The sequence below is a fragment of the Pundamilia nyererei genome, unplaced genomic scaffold (genome assembly GCF_000239375.1).
Source record: "Pundamilia nyererei isolate P.nyererei 1_Seehausen unplaced genomic scaffold, PunNye1.0 scaffold00168, whole genome shotgun sequence".
NCBI lineage: Eukaryota > Metazoa > Chordata > Actinopteri > Cichliformes > Cichlidae > Pundamilia > Pundamilia nyererei.
In genome coordinates this window covers 372,199-389,755 of record NW_005187569.1, presented here as the reverse complement: position 1 = coordinate 389,755, position 17,557 = coordinate 372,199, and the positions used below count along the sequence as shown (strand labels likewise).

Below are 17,557 nucleotides of genomic sequence, written 5' to 3'. Positions count from 1 at the left end.
TAAGTCTTATTTTTATCATAATGCAGCATGGCCACATTGCTCGCTAAAGCTACAGTAAATAATAAAGACAAATAATTAACAACATCACTAGTTGATGTGCTGCAGATAAAATCTGGACTGGTTAGGGAATGGAAAATAACAAGAAACTTTAATAAATAACTTACTGATAACATCACTGTGTGGAGTAATGGGAGAGTCCAAAACAGTGATAAAATCTATGCATGAAATCCAAGCTAACAGTAGCAAATGGGAGAATAAAACTAAGGAGAACAGAAACATGAGGAAGATACGACAAACTGTCAAAGACTGAGGGAGAAAATGGCATCTAAATACAGACAAAGGTGGAAAATGTGGCAGGACGGCAGTGCATTGGTTAGCACTGTTGCCTCACAAGCTGGTGGGTTTCAATGCACCATCTGACCTGGACCTCTTTGTGCATATTCTCCCTAAACCTGCATAGCTTCTTTCTGGGTACCCACAGTCAAAAAACAATGCAGTCAACTGATGATTCCTAACAGACAATAAGTGTGAATGTGAGTGCAAATGGTTGTCTGTCTTTCTGTGTTGGTCCTGCAACAAACTGGTGACCTGTCCTGGTCATACCCTTCCCCTTGCCCTATGGCAGCTGGGAAAGAAACAATAAGCTCTGGACAAAGATGAACACAAAAGGTACAGAATTGAAACTCAATACAAACCCAAATGTAATAAAATTCAGGATGCCGCATAGATTAAATAACAGATTAAAAGACCATGACACAGGTTTCATTTAATGTCTTAGCATTCACTAGTTTACCAGTGACCTGTCTACAGCAAGAGTTATGTTTTGTGTCAAGCACATTAGAGTTAATTAAAGTTTCACACATCATAGCACTAGTCTTTAAACAGGAGTGTTTAAAAGCTTTTTAACTCCAGACAGGTAAAAAACATTCTATATAAAGGACTCAACATTAACCAGATACTAATCCTAACTCTAGATGGCTCACATGAAGAAAATGTTGATTTTGTGATCGGTATCCACTGCATGCATATGCTAAAGAGTGTGTGCAGTGTTGATCAATATTATAATATTAATAGCTTTGAAAAAAATACCAAACAACAGAGAGTGTACACATTTCTGGACTGTTTAAAGATGTGTTGATTTTTTCTTATGCTGCTTTAGGTGATCGGGGAAATCCTTTATTACGTTTCCTGATTTGAATGATTCCCATACTAAATGAAATTCACAATGACTAAATCTTACATGTAATAGCAGGTATGCGGGTGTTTTATAAGGATGCTCAAGTGTGTGTGAGAGCTGGATAGAGGGGTGTGGTGTGTGAAGGACACAGTGCTGATTGATCCTGACAGTTTTATGAGCCTTTGTGACTACTGAACAAACAGAGGGGTAATGGTAGATAATGATATTTACTTAAGTACATTCTGTGAAAGTATATGCATTCATACGCTGTATGTATATACACATGTGTGTGTATGTGAGACTGAGGTCCCATAAGGGACATCTATTATCAGCAACAGACACTCACTGTAGTCTGAGGAGTGACAGCATAGCGCACACATGTGCTTTAAGATAGTGTGCAAACTAAGTGGAAATAGTACCCACGTGCACTAAAACAGCTAAACAGCTGGACTGTGTTGACCAGCAGATAGGATGGCACATACACCCCCCCCCACACACACACACACAAACACACACACACGCACACACATACACAGAGCAAGTAATATAGTGGCCATAAAGTACTTGAGCAAAGGCTAGGGTGACTTCTGGGGTGGAGAGCTGAGTTCATTAGGTTCAAGGAACAGTGTGAAGCAAGTATGTCAAACATCAGTCCATCAGGGGCTAGAACTGACCTGCCAAATCACTCTAATTCAACCCACTGGATGTCTTTGGAAGATGTGAAGATGAGCAAAGATATTGGACTTTTAACTGTAGCTTCATAAGTTTTTGAGCTTCTCCTACTGATAGAGACAGCACACTGATAGCTACACCAAAGTAACTAAGCAAGAAATGAACAATTAAAACTGACAGAAAAAAATTACAGAAAGGTTCATGTTCCTTCACTTATATATATGTATATATATATATAAACCTACTTAAAATGTAGTCCCAAAGAGTCCATATGCTGACAGATTTCTTCCATGACCATTTCTTCATTATGCAGACAAACAGTTGAAATCTACTTATTTTTCTTATATTCAATGTGTTGTTAAACTTGTTACTGACAGAAAGAGGATTTTCACTGGTCTGGCCCACTGGCCCAGATCAAAGTGGGTTATATGTGGCCCACGATGTAAATGAGTTTGGCATCGATGGTGTAAGCCTTGTATGTTAAGAAAATCAGATCAGACACTCGCTCACTCTGTTGGGGGAACTGAGCGTATGGACTTGTTACAAATGGCTTTTAATGGAAGAGTTTTGACCATTTTTTAAATAGGAGATTCAAAAAGATACAACAGTAATTGCTTGATGACGAGTTTGCAACTAAAACATAGCTGTAGGGTGGGGTGGGGGTAATTACATACACATACATGCATGCATACTTGAGATAACTTGACACACACACACACACACACACACAGTGGAGATAAGCAACAAGTGCCATTATACTTTCATTTTTTTATTAATTGTTTTTTGATAAAGGGACAAAATGGGTGTGTGAACAGGATTATGCAGACATCTGCCAGAAAACACAGACAGTGGTTTTCCCAATACAACTGAACAGAGACCCCAAACAAGTACAACAGAAATTAAAGAGCTCCAATGACCATCGGCCACCATTACAAAAAAAACAAATTTAAATTTAAAAAATTAAAATTATAACATAACCAAAAAAAGTAAGAAACCAAAAAAAACAAAAAGAATCCATTCCATGTCTCTGTTTTAAACAGAGCATATAGGTAATAATAAATAGTAACTCCCATAGTAAAAGATAAAGTTCAAGTTCAAGTTACAACAAACAGCTCTCAGAACAGGAATAGAAAAGGCTGATAACAAAATATTCCGCATTGCCATTTACAAAAAAGTCTCAACTCAAGCAGGCTTCTCCACGTCCCCCGGGTCATTTTTAAATATGCTTTGCATATGAAAGTATACCCAATCTAAATATAAAGCACCATTTAGTATTTGGCAATGAAAAAAACTGCAAAACATTAAATTTGTTTTTCAACGTATTTATTTTGACGCTTTTTCGTAATCCATGTACTGCATATGAAGTTTTTTTTTCTTTTGTTTTTTTCCCCCCTAGCTTCTTGATGTTGGAATGTTGTCAGGTGGGAGGGGTGAGAGAGACAGAAGCACACAACAGAACAGGCCGACGTCAGCTTGCATTACTGCATACAAGAATGGCAGCGGGGGGGGGGGGACAAGGGAAGGAGGTCTGAACCAAAAAGCAAACATATGTACAACCACCTCTGTGGACAGGAAACAGCAGCGGCCATCTGATGGCCCCACGACGCCTCCCAATGCCACATATTTTAGCTGCTTTTTATGTTTTTTTTCTTTTATTTCTTTAAACATACAAATAATTCGCACTATATTATCCTGCCAAATTAAAAAAATATACCGTGGCAGCTTGGGATTTTTTTTCCACTACCAAAAGAAGGTATGGTAAATACCTTTAGAGAGAACAAGCAACAGTTAAAAATACGAGCCTCAATATAAATACTATAGTGCCTACTCTAAGTGAACATTGAATTCAAATACAATTCTAGAAATACAGAAAAAGTAGACCATAAATGTGTTTAAGCATAGGAATCGACATGAGTGTGCATTTTCCTATATTTTAAGTTCTTTATTATATATTCATATATAATTTTAATCCTTTCCCCAATGTATTTCAACCTGAAGAGCTGTGAAGAGCCAAGGCAAAACAAAATACGGAAAAAAAAAATCACAGAGTTTGTTTTTTTTTTGTTTTGTTTTTTGTTTGTTTGTTTTTCATCTTTTTTTTGTATCATTTCATATATACTGTGATCGGAGTCTTGAACACCACCAAGACGCTGAGGAAAAGAGAAACGACAATTAAACTTAAATACATCTTCCCCTAAGAGAGCGTGAAGTGTTATTTGAAAACAAAAGTTTATTTTCATATCTATAATTAAAGGAAGATTTATACAAAAAACAGATTCTTGCAGTGTGGGCAACACAACTTGGAGTGTCAGTTGACAAGCCAGTAAGGTCTATAGATTATTCAGGTACAGACGACAACAACAACTCCTTTAAAATAAAGAAGAAAGAAAAAAAGTGGATGTTACAGTGGCCAGCAGGAATGAAAACTGTGTCCATTTGACGGCCGTGTAGGAGCATCGGTTTCTCGCTGTGAACCTTTGAATTTACAGATCTTGCTGACAACAATGAAATATCAGCCCAGGCTAAATGTTGGGGATTCCAGGGGTAACAATTTGACAAATGGTCAAAGGTGAAATGGCAAGGGTACAGAGGTCATGAGGGTGGAGTTACAACATATTATGTGTCTTATCTTTTACTGTTCAGAACAATGGGACCCTCATTGTCTGACAGCATTTCAGTGAGGTTTTCGTCCCCTTTGACGTAAACTTGTAAACAGGAAAAAAAGGAAACAGTGCACTTTATGTCCTATAAATGACAATCTAGCTTTTAGACTCAACCTGCATTGGTGTGGCACAATGCACGAGAGACGTCAGTACGTACCCCAGGTGGAGTGACAAGTGAAAACTGTGAACGGCTTGAATGAAACAACAACAACAAAAGAAAATCTGCCTTTGGGTTAAAAAGCAACAGCAAACAAACAAAAATGCTCTGCATTAGCCTATACACACTGATTAAAATGATCTCATTCTGATTTTTTTGAAAGAGCCCTAGAGTACAGATAGATTTTTTTGCAATTCTCTATTTTTTTCTCTGCAATAATACTTATGACCCTGTTTTGATACTGGAAATGTAAAGTGAAAGACATTGCCTCTAATCCCCGTAATATGTAGCTTCCAGTTCTGTGTAGCTTTCTGTCTGTCTAGCTTGTAGTTATTTCAATGCTCTCAAATAAAGTTAGCCTCATTTGGAGCTCATATATTACTTTATGCATTGTTCCACACACTGACGTATTGAAGCAGCGTTGTAGGTTTGTGCTAACGCAGATACATGACACTTCTCAGCCATGCGTTGTATCCCTCAAATTCAGGATTGTACACTACAGGTTACCTTTGTTTTAAAAGTACCTCCTCACCAAAAAACAAAACTACAAATAATTCAGATATACACAATACTGCTTGTACCATGCTTGCCATGAAATCCACATATTAAAGATAGCCTATTGAACATGTAATAGGTAGCTAAATGATGATTAAAGAGAACTCGCTGATCTTTCATCATGAATCATCACAGTCCATTTGAGCAGTCAGGTGCTTGATGCAAGGACCTTCGCTGGGTGGCTTATGTGACCCCAAACTTATGCCAGATAAGGTTATGGCCGATGCAGTCTAAAGATATCAAAGGCACTCTTTCTTATTCTACCGAATGATAGTACAAATTGAATTCTAGCACACCCTTGTCTTTTTTAAAGAAATTTCAAGGCCCACTTACAGTTTAGTCCTCAAGCCAATGCATGTTGGGTTTTTTTAAACCCTGTCTGAACATGGTATCTTTTAGAAAGATCAGGATAAGTGCATTTCCAGGGTTGTAAGAAATGGATCAAGTCAAAGAATGTTCACTTTCCATGTTACAAAACAGAACTGTACATGATATGTGTTACAGAATGTATGCAGCATGGATGTATCTTTCTTGTCTTTTCTCTTTTTGAAGAATAAAAAGAAAAAAACTGAACAAGAGAAAAACAGCAACACATTTACTCAACAACTAACCAACCAGGGACAAGTTCTTTTCTTTTTTTTTTTTCTTTGATTAGCAAAAACATACTATGCATGCTGACTAATTCTTAAAAATGGAAAAGGAAAACTCATAAAAGAAAATAGTACACAACATGTAAATTATTGCACAAGAGAAAGGCTCGAAGTTTTGCGTCAATGCAAGAGTATTGCCCCGATACAGATCATGCATTCAATGAGTAATGGAAACAGGGTGTGCTGGTGCAAAGCACATGGTCTTAAACTTCTGCCAGATTGGCAAAAGTGGTGTGTTGGGATTGGGGCAAATCTACAAGGGGCAGGGAATAAACCGGGGACTGATGGTGGACATAACTGCGGGGAAAAGGTCCCATTGTTCGGCCTTCTACTCTGACTTAATTTCGGTACTCAAAGGACGGTCACTGTGCCATTTTTTCATGTGTTTCTCCAAGGTGCTGTAGACACTGAAGGGCATCTGACAAATTTCACACTTGTACACGTCTTTGCCCACCTGACCATGGGTCTTCATGTGGCGAGTAAGTTTGGAGCTCTGGGCACATGCATAATTGCACAGCTCACACTTGTACGGTCTTTCCCCTGTGTGGCTGCGCCTGTGCACTGTCAGGTTACTGCAGTTCTTGAACACTTTGCCACAAAACTCACAAGTATCACTCCTGCGGCCGTCCTTGGAGCTGGGGCGCCCAGGACCACCGAGGTGTGGTGTGCTGCCCCCACTGCCTGTACCACTACGGCCTGACATCCCACCATCCAATTCCCCCGGAGGGGTTGAGAAACGCAGGCTGCCGTTCTCTGAAGAATGCTCCGATGAGGATGCAAAGGGCGATTGTCTGGAATCCCCAAAGTTCAGAAAAGGGTCCTTGAGTTGTCGGGAGGCAGCATAGCCAGCCAGCCACTGAGAGTAGACATTCTCAGTGTTAGGGATTGTAGAAGTGGGCAGGTCAAACTCCTTTTCCAGCTTGATACGTTTAGAGAAAGGACTGAGTGGACTGGGACTACCTAGAAGCAGTTTCTTGGAGAGGCCGACGGAGGCGGATTCATTAGGTGATGCTCCTCGACCGTTGACCGTTGAGACTGAGCCCTCCTCCCCACGATCGGTTTCCAGCACTGAGTCTCCATCGCATATCTCACGATTGTGGTGATGGTCTCGGTTGAGGTGGTGGTGCAGGTGGTTCTCTTGGGCCATGGCATTTCGTTTGTGTGCATTTAGGGCTTCACTGAAGTGCTGCATGCTCGCAGCAAGACCCATTCCCTGCATCACCTCAGGCAGCGAACGAGGGATCGAGCCCTCATCGGCCACTCCTCCCAGTCGACTTCCGATGCTGCCGTTGTTTTCATGCTGACGTGCCGTTTCAAGGTTCAAGCCAAAGTGATAGCTGTTATTGTTTCGTCTTGCTACCCTCTCTCCATTCTGCTCTTCCTCCTCCTCCCCCTCCTCTTCCTCCTCCTCTTCTTCTTCCTCCTCCTCCTCTTCTTCCTCCTCCTCCTCTTCCTCCTCCTCCTCCTCTCCATTTTCACGTAGCATACGGTCATTCTCACTTTTCAGCTTGGCCACCACTGACTTGAGGGCATTGCTTGCGCTGCCCACATGCTCACTAGTTCCAGGCTCCGGGGATGAGGCTGTAGAAAGCCCGTCTTCTGACTTGCCTGTATTTGGTGAGGACGATTTATGCATGTGTGTCTTCATGTGGCGTTTCAGTTTGCTAGCCTGTGTGCACGCATGATCACATAAGTGGCATTTGTACGGCTTCTCTCCTGTGTGGCTACGCCGGTGCACGATGAGATTACTCTGAAACTTGAAGGCCTTGCCACAAAATTCACAACACTTTGATTTCAACTGGGTGGTAGAGGAGGGTGTAGCCCCTGCTGAGGGGAGAGGGGTAGTGGGCGTGGTCTGAGAGCCCACAGGTGACTGCATGGAACCTGGAAGAGGCGGTGGAGTAGCAAGATATGGAGGTTTGCTGCCCCCTGCACCTCCTGTGCCTCCACTTCCTCCTCCTGTCTGGAATGGCTGGAGTAAGCGTTGCATGGGGCTTGGCCGGCTTGGGGACAGCGGGGGAGTGGACCCTGAGGTGTTGCCCGCCAGTTCCCGAAGCCGCCTTGAGAAGTCCATTGTTGGAGGGGGATCTAGAGGCAGAGGAGGATTGAGGCGCAGCACCCTGTCAAAGGCACTCGGGTGGTGGGCTGCCAGCGCCAGCTCCTCTGGGCTCAGGTGGTGGGGGTCCAGGTGGTTCCTTGGAGGGGGGCTGAAGAGGGGTGGTGTTGGGGGGAAACGCTGATGATGGCCACCACCAACAGCGCCAGTGCCAATGCCACCTCCTGCTCCAACACTGTCCCTTCCACCTGAGCCCGAGCCAGGGATGCGCAGGAGGTTGAAGGGGCTTGCATCAGGAGGCAGATGAAGGCCATGAAGTGGAGGCTGAGAAGGGCAGTCTGCGCCTCCGCCAAGGGAGGAAGGGCCACCCATGCGTGGGGTCAGAGGACTGCCATGTTCACTTTCCAGGTAGATACGGAAGCCGTGGGTGTTCTGAGCATGCTGCAGCAAGAACCAGGCGCTGCCATAAGACTGCTTACATGTAGTGCAGGTATAAGTGGTAGGCTCCTCCTTACCTGTTGTGACAAAGAAAAAAGAATGGGGGTTAGAAGAAATGATCAGTGACCTTCAACATGATGCAGACTTTGTTACATCTGAAACAGTTAATGTTATTGTACAGAAGCTGAATTCTTTTAAACATTTAATGCATTTCAAATGCTGCTCATTTAGTGTCATTTGACTCATTTTCATTGAAACAGCTGTACATGAACAGTGCTATATACGGAACGAAACACATGAAGAGCAACTTTGTTCTCAGCTGAACCAGTCTTTAAACCTAAGGCCTAACTGTTACAGCTTTTAAAAGTGGTCGGCACATGGTGTTGAGGGCTTTGCAAATACAACAGTAGCTTTTATTGAGGTCATGCCCCACATGAGTAGCATGTGAGAAGTGTGTGTGTCTCTCTCTTTTTCTCCCAGACTGCTTTGGGACATAATTTCTCCCTTTAGACTGACTGTGAGTCCTCCATTGTCAGCAGGAGAACAAAGAAACGGGGCTATCCCAGCGGACGACCACTTCCCACTGATCTACCAAAACAGAGGCTCACTGACAAACACACACACTCCCGAACACACAGGAGAGACAACACAGAAGAATCCTCCAAACTTGTAATTTACTACTTCCTTATTTCTCCAGCAACAACCTAAATACATTAACCACCTGATTCACTAGGTCATTGGAAACCTGTCTGGGGTTACAATTAAGAGTAGATCCATCCTGTTTCATAGATTTCTTTTACCTGCCAGGCGGTGTACTGCAATGACAAAATATGTGACTTCATTCAAAATGTAACATGTTCTCCCTTCTGAAAATTTGCCTATCACACATACGGTTAAAGCAAAATTCAACCGTCACTCATGGCAGGCTCTGGCAACCTGGAGGTTGAAGCCATGAGTAGTCAGGAATGCTTTTCTATTTTTATCTCAAATGTATGCAAGTTCATTGACATAAACTGTATTTTAGAGTCATATGTACTGCCCACACTCAAATGTGCATGCACACCCTTATTCACACAAACACAACAGAGCAGCTCAATCGCCCAAGGATGGTATAACAGTAGGAGTGCGAAAACATTTAGGCTCCAACTGGAGAGGAAAAATAACCCCTTCAGTCTGCTTCAAAGCATCTTCTGTCAGTGAAGCATGTAGAGTCACTTTGAGACAGCAACAAGAGGAACATCTAAAACAATAATTGCCTTTGAATGGCCCTGGTGACGATGACCTGTGGCAGGACCCGCAATGCATGTGTAATCTCATTAGGGCACTGATGGACGGCCATCAGCTCGTTTACAAGATTAGATGATAAACAAACCCCGCCATCACTGCCATTCAGAGTGCCTTCCACTATTAAGCACTGTGCAGCAAGGGTACATTAAACAAAGTGAACATGCAGATATGCACATTTTATACATTAACGAGTTTATGTATGATCAAAAGCCCAAAGCAAAAGAGAAAATATTCAGGTAGACAGTAGACAGCTAGTGTGAGGTCAGTCTGGAATTTTAATTTACACTAAAACAGAAACTAGCTATAGCATAATAGCTCTATATGTGACTGTACTGAATGACTAACACCATAGCTTTGTCCCTTTCACTACCAACAATCGTAAAATATCTCATTTAATGCATAAAATGCTTGAGCTGTCTTCAGTGTGTGGGTAGAAATAGAGTTATTTATGGAATAACAACAACTGCAATGAAAAAAAAAGTCCAAAAGTTGTAACACATAATAAGCTGAAACAGGCAATATTATTTCAAAAGCAAATGGGTGTCATTCTCGGGGTCGTAATATTGATGCTAATTATCTCAGATGATTTTTTGGTTAAAAGCTATTTTGTTGAATCGTGTCGTGGACAATAAATTACAAAACACCCCATTAATATGTAAACAGGTTAGGTGGGTTGTAAAAATACACACTAAATTGGGACGTATCACCTGCTAATTACTGGCAGAACAAATACGGCAAATTAACAGTGATACTAAAAGGATGTCATGGTTTAGCGGAAGCTTTTAGACGTCGGCACACTGCAATTTACCTCTAATAGCCAGAAAGAGAAAGTCAAAGAGGTTTTAGGGATGGAAAAAATACTTCAACAAATACATGCAAAGAGAAAATCTCTGTGTACGAGTGTGTGTTTAAATGAGATCTAATTTTACTGACAGTACAGAGCTTACAGACAGCGATTTAAATTGACAAAAGAAATGTTTTTATTCACATAAACGACAATGAATTGCGACAGAATAGCTTGTCGTCATAAGGAAGACATGATTGAGTTAAAGTGCGTGTGCGCGGGGGTCTGTCTGTCTGTGCATTTCAGCATCTGGTCGAAAGATTCGCCTTCATTTCCCTTCCCTTTTCCTCTCCCGGCTTCTCTTTCTGTACACACACACACACTTATCCCATATGACCAACCATTTGCAAAAGCAGCCAAATTATGGATCATTAAAATCGGTACAAATTACCACTAATTGTAGGCACCTGCAAAGGATCTAACCTGTGAATATCATTTGCATTATCAGGACCAGGGAGGATTCATTTATTTATTCATGTTTTTTCCCTTTGGTTGATCTGCTCTGGTCTTGGACACTGACAATAAAACTGCACTTTTTCTACCTGGACATTATTTGGCCTTCCCCTTATTGACTAGACAGTAATTTCAATTAAAGGTGAATCTATTTTTTGTTTTGTTTTTTTCCCCTGCCTGCCACAACTTTGGAAAACAATTTAAAATAATACTCTAATAGCCCAGAACTAGGGTGAGAGTTGAGGTCCTTTTAGCTTAGAGCCAATAGGTTTAAAGGCATCTGACATCATCTGTCATCGTCCCCAGTTGGTTACCCCTCCCTCAGCCTGGTTCTGCTACAGGGTTCTTCCTGTTAAAAAGGAGTTTTTCCTTCCCACTGTTGTTGTTAGATCGCTGGGTTTTTTCTCTATTATTGTAGGGTCTTTACTTTACAATATAAATCTCCTTGTGGTGACTGTTAATTTCAATTTAATAGAATCTGTAATAGAATCCTCTAAACACTTGGTTTCCGACAAAAGCTGACTTAAAGAGATGGGGAAGGTGCCTAAAACTGCTTGTTTCATTCAGTGGTTGAACAGAGGATGTACCGAGGCTCAGTACAAAGCTACTCGAAGAATCTAAGCATAAGAATGTGGAGAATAATAGGTCCCCTTCAAGCAGTTACAGTTTCAAGCAGTAATTCTGAATACAATCATCAAGGTGCCGGTCTGACATCTCTATTTTCATACACACAAAATGAATGAGTCCAACAGAACAGAAAAAAGGTACAATGTGTACTGAGTTAGCACAGTGTGAGCAAGTTTAAGAACAAAAGCTGCCCTGTATCTCCCTGAAAAATGTCACTCTATTACAGACTTTTCAGGCAGAATAGTATCTGAGGCATGTTTTGCAGCAGTCAAAATACGACTATTAGTAGGAAGGAAGTCTAATATTTGTCTTACTTGCTGTGTAAAAAACAGAAACGCTTGTTATATAAAACTTAAATGGAGCTTCTCATGAGTTCCAAAATGTGCATATGATTTAGTCCAGTGGGACTGGGAACCCTACAAATAGATGCAAATCAAATCTGACAAAATAGGAAATATGTTTCTCATAAGGAATAACCTTCATGCCTTTGCTTCTGACAAAAATGCCTCTTTGGCTAAAGCGGTCACATGTGCAGATCATTTCATTTGTGCAGACGCTCACAATAAGCTTTGTTTTAAGACATCTTGTGGCAAAATGCTTGGGAATCACTGGTTTATCACCTTCTTTGAGAAAAGTTTCTCTCTATATGTGTGGTTCTGCTCAAACTGATACTCCTACAACACTATACAGAAATCTTTTTCTGAGGAATGCGGTGAATGTGCACTTAGTGTAAATCTTCAACTATGTCATTAAATCATGAGTATCTGCATATTCATAATTTTTGATTCATTCTGTGTCCCCGGGAAAGTACTGTCATTTGATTATTAAAAAAAAGACTTGTATAAAATGTTGACATTACAAACTGTCTGAAAACAAAAGAAAAAAAATGTTTCTCTCTCTGTATAAAGATGTGTGTAAAGTATTAAGTAAAACAAGTAAAAGGCACAATAGTGTAACTCTTAAGCTAATATGCGCCTTTTTGACTCGTAGCTCAGACTTGTCTGCATGCTGATTGAAACTGTAAGGTTAATGGATTTTAGAGTAGGCGACCGCTCCACTCTGTCTCCCTGTAATATACTCCCATCAGCCACTTCATTAGGCAAACTCTCCACCACTCCAAGGTAGAAAAATGAAGTGAGAAAGTGGAATGGAGACGGTGGAATGAAGACAGATCGAGCCAGAGAAAGAGAAAGAAAGAAGATGCAATAGAAGTAATCTCTGTGGTTTAAGTTTAGATAGAGGTGACAAATACCTCGCACAACTTTAAAGTTTGGCTGCACGTGTGCACCAGGTATATGGAAGGAGACGGGTGGGCAGATGGGGGAAATAATAACATCCGCTTCTTTACCGAGGGTAAATGTCAGAGCCGTGTGCCTGCTAGTGAGACTCCAGAGGACACACACACAGTTTCAGAAATGTCCTAGCACTCAATACCAGCCATGCTACAGTGACAAGCGCAGGCATTAAGCCTTATTAAGCCAAGGGCATTGCCTGGACACTTATGTGGTGCTAGATGGGAGAGGGAGGCAGTAAGACAGCTTGGCTCATGTTTCACAACTCCTTTGTGTGTGAGAGAGAGAGAAGGACAGAGTGCAGCAAGTTCCCCTGGCTCTACCCATCCCTCTCAACAACGAAGTGTAACACTCTGAGCCAATGGCTGTGCAAGGGGCTGAAGTAAAGCGTACAGTGACAAAACGGATAGATTGAGACCAAAATACACCAGAGCATCATATGTGGTTCAGGATTATTGAAATTGTTCTCCCAAGTCTTGGCATTCAGAAGGTGAAAAATAATTATTCTAACAGACACATCAAAAAAAAAAAATTGAACGCATTGCTTGGTGGTCAGGGTTAGGGTCAGGGTGCTGCACTTTGATAGTCTCTCTCTGGAGCTAATTTGTTTTACTTCACTTTAATTTTCAGCTTTTCTTCTGCTGTTATCAGCTATTTTTTTCTTTTGCTTTATAGTTTTTATGTCAACTGTGCTGTAATACTTTTTTTCTTTTTCCCCAGTCATACAGATACAGCCACTTAAAATGGTCACCTCGTCCCTGACAGGACCAGGATGGAATCCTGACCAACTGCCAACTGATAGATGCTCGTAATGATACTCCCCGCGTGTGACGTGGACAGTGCAACCATGAGTAGTGACGCCCCTGAGCATCATCTCTATCCTGTCGCTGTGAACACATGCAAATGGTATTCCAGGAATCACAGATAGAAAGCATTTACAGAACAATCATCTTCTTTGTATTTTGTATAAACTTTATTACAAAGTTCAAATGAGGAATTTTTGCTTTTCTCATTTTAGTGTTTGTTGTTCAGCTGCTGTTCTTCATTTGCATATCGTCAGCTTTTGAAATAAGAGCCTTCTGCAGACAAGCAGCAACCCCCATGTGACAGTAACACAGAGTGTGTTACTGTAGCTAATACACCTGCAGTCTTTGAATTTATAACTGTAACTTAAAAAGATGCAGAAGTCATTTCTACTTGATTGAATGATCTCACAAGTCAGAACATGCCTGTTTAGTTTATTTAGGCCTCAGTCAGAGAAACAGTTTTCAGTGCAGAGCTGCGTTCATGAAAACTCCGACATCAGAATATTAGTCTTTTTATATTGGGGTAAATGTTCTCTCCTCCTTGAAACAAATTGAAGATTTCAACAAAAACAAAAAAAACTAAATATCAAGTAGGAAAACCCTAAATTTATAGAATTCACATAGTAGTATAGACTGCATTTTTTTTGGTAGTCTTATAATGTTGTCGGCCACAGTGAAGACATAATGTCGATGCATGTAGTCACATTTTGAAGGTTAAAATGGCAAAAAAAATCTTCTTTTCTTTAAATATTCAAAAAATAAAAACGTACTGAACGATAGATGCTTACAGCATTTGAAACTGTTTTCCACAAGTTGCTGCAGTGACACATGACCTGTTACCTCCAAATGTTTCATGCATGTCTGTGTAACCAGAACAAGACATGTTGGTGGCACTAAATTAAAAGCGTCAGTGTATCTTTAAGATGGCAGCACATTTACAGTATAAAATGATTTTTATTGAATCCACCTCAGAACGTCAGCCAGCATAGTGGTCTGTCCTTCAGCCAGAATTCTGGCCTGTAAATTAGCTGGACTGCCACCATTACATCCCTCCACAACCAGCTGGGAAACAAAATTGGATGCCAGGTCTTGGCTACCTTCTAAGACAGACCTACTATCCTTGTATCTTTACATGAATTCTTTTAATTCTCTATCATTTATGATGATTTCTCCATAAATCTATCCTCCTCATTTCCTTTCTTTTCTCTTTTCTCTTTTTTTGGGTACAAGCTAGGACTCTCCTCTTTATAGCCCTCCCCTCCCTTGCTCTCTCTCTCCTCCACCCATCGGTAGTTCTCTGGTGGTGTCCTTGGCTGGGTCCACCTCTGGGCGAGATGATAGTAATTGAGGTAATGGAACATCGCTAAAACAGGATTAGGTACGCATACTGAGAGTGAGGGACAATGTCCCTTAATACAATTTGGGATTTCCATCGGAGCCTCAGGCTTTCAGGATCTGCTGCTTGTATTTACATCTGGGCATCGCCGCTCACCCCTGATGAACCCCTGCTTTACCTTAAAGGGATACCTCAACATTTCACTAGAACTTCAGTTCTTTCCTTATGCTTCACCAAGCATGTCTTGCAAAGCTGGGGTTATGTTCATTTATTGTCAGATTAATTGTCTTTTCCTCTTTTTTTTAAAGAACAAAAAAGAATGAGGAATGTGCCAAAGCAAATAAAAATAGAAATAATTGAGCTGTTACATGTTGGTAAAAGGTAAGCCAGTCAGTGCAGGTCAATCAGATTTTCAAGGAATCTAACAGAATGCTATTAGAAGAATCTGCAAAAAAAAACCTGCAACAGCTAATGCCTATGATTGAGTTCAGTGATAAATATGAATAACTAATAAACCTAACAATTAAAGGCTTTAATATTTTTCAATGATTCGTTTGGTTGGGGCAATAAAAGTTTGCAGAAACATCATGGCTTGGGTTAAATGTTCCCCATCAAACAGTCAATTTCAGGGCTGGTCAGACTGTAACTTTAAAAAGGGCTCATAAATATAGGCAATAAATCTGTATTGCAGTGATGCATACATACATCTATGGAACATCTAGCATATTTTATTATAACGAGTTCTGCTCACCCTTGGCCTCACTCTCTCTACTCATCCTCAGTGACTCAGATACTTCGGTCTCATACTTGATACACTGACTTACTTACTTTACTATATAAAAAGTCGGTTGTGGCACGGGGAGCAAACCATACCAAAGAAAATGATTTTTAAATGGCTTCAACAGGACATTGAAGTTATTGACTCCCCTATCATAAGCCATCCATCGTCTTCACCTCCCTTCATCTTTCCCCCATCATACAGCACTAAAGTGTAGCAGCTGTGGTTTGCTGCTTCTTCCAGCCTACTATACGTCTCACAAGCACTTAGCCATATCATTGTTGTCGTGTGAAAATCTTGCTACCCTAATTATAGTCGCGTTTCAAGTTTGTCATCTCGGAGCAGCATGTTTGTTCGAGCTGAAGATCAGTGCCCTCTAAACGAAACCATCTTGAGACCAAGTGGGTTTAATTCAGAAAGATGAGGCAAAAACAAGGCAATTACCAAAACCATGGTAAGAACAAAAATAAGAGTTTGGCTGCACTGCATACTTGAGTGTCATCCTATTATAGTGTCACTAAATTCCTCTAATTGTTATTTTGCCATCATTTGCTGTCTTGCCCTTGTAGCGAGTTAAATCCTGCAGCTCCTTTCTGTGCAGTCCATAGAAAAGCGATCTGTACAATCCTCCTGTCCTCCAATTATTTTCCCCTTTATGCTCGGGCCTTCTTACTAACTGGACGGCAAACAATTGGAATGCAAACAGTGGCAGCTGGTGTCCTGTCCGCTCACTGAGGGGAACGCCGCAGTCAAATAATAACATGACAGAAACTGCTCAAAAAAACGCACTATGCTTGGAAGGAAATCAGCCACCATTAGCAACTATGAGTCACCAGCTAGCTCAAAGGAACTTCCTCAAACACTGCACTTACAAGGCAAGTATGTCAATCCTATTGCAAAGTTGTGTAGGCCGGGGGGAACGTACAACACCAACTACCTTGCAAGAAAAAGGTTCAGTGTTCCTCCTTCTTGCTGTTACACCGCACCCTGAAGTGTTTGTTCCCTCAAGATGGACTCAAGGACTCGACTTCTTTGACAAATGTAATGACTTTATTTCTACATCCATACATTTTCATTGGCGTTTGCATCTGCTGGTCCAGGAGGCCTTTGACCTCATCTAGATTCTTTTCCTTACAAAAAAGAAACAGCTGTGCAAACACACAGGTAAGGAATGTTCATCACAGCATTGCTTTGACCCTATCTGACTGTTCACAAAACTGTTGTGTAAAACTAAGGCAAATGCTTTTAGTACCACCCATGGCACTCAATGCCATAACTGCATTCATGCTTGAGTATGTTCATACACATGATGCCAATCGTCATACTATACCCCAGTTAATCTGAGAATGTCTTGATAAAATCAATATATATCCCGTGGACTATCAGCTTTCTTTGCAACAGAATAAAGTTTTCCAAAGTAAAGACAGAAACTCTGCAAAATAAAAAATACATATTTTTATCTTCAAAAGAAGGCAGATCAGTCAGCAATGAAGTTGCCGGATTTATAGATGCTCAATCAAAGTGAACATCCAAATAAAATAATACATAAAAACACCTGCCAATGGCAAAGACCCACAATCTGAACTTAAAATAGCTGCGAACAAAAAGAAGTCTCCAGACCTGACAATAATGATCTGGTGTTTTTGTGAGAGAAAGAAGGTAGAATGCATTTGAATTACCAAAAACAACAATGAATTATTGAGCCAGCCTGATTACATGCTGTGTGTGTGTGTGTGTGTGTGTGTGTGTGTGTGTGTGTGTGTGTG

General features: G+C 40.9%; 1 protein-coding gene across 1 annotated transcript in view; it reads right to left on the bottom strand.

Moving 5' to 3' along the window:
* Positions 1–4,061: 4,061 nt before the first annotated feature.
* Positions 4,062–17,557, bottom strand: part of LOC102212099 (B-cell lymphoma/leukemia 11A-like) — a 52,214-nt gene continuing 38,718 nt past the window's right edge. The window contains exon 3 of the mRNA XM_013914049.1: positions 4,062–8,445. Coding sequence (XP_013769503.1) covers positions 6,203–8,445 — 2,243 coding nt within the window. The 3' untranslated portion in view covers positions 4,062–6,202. The remainder of the gene's footprint in view (positions 8,446–17,557) is intronic.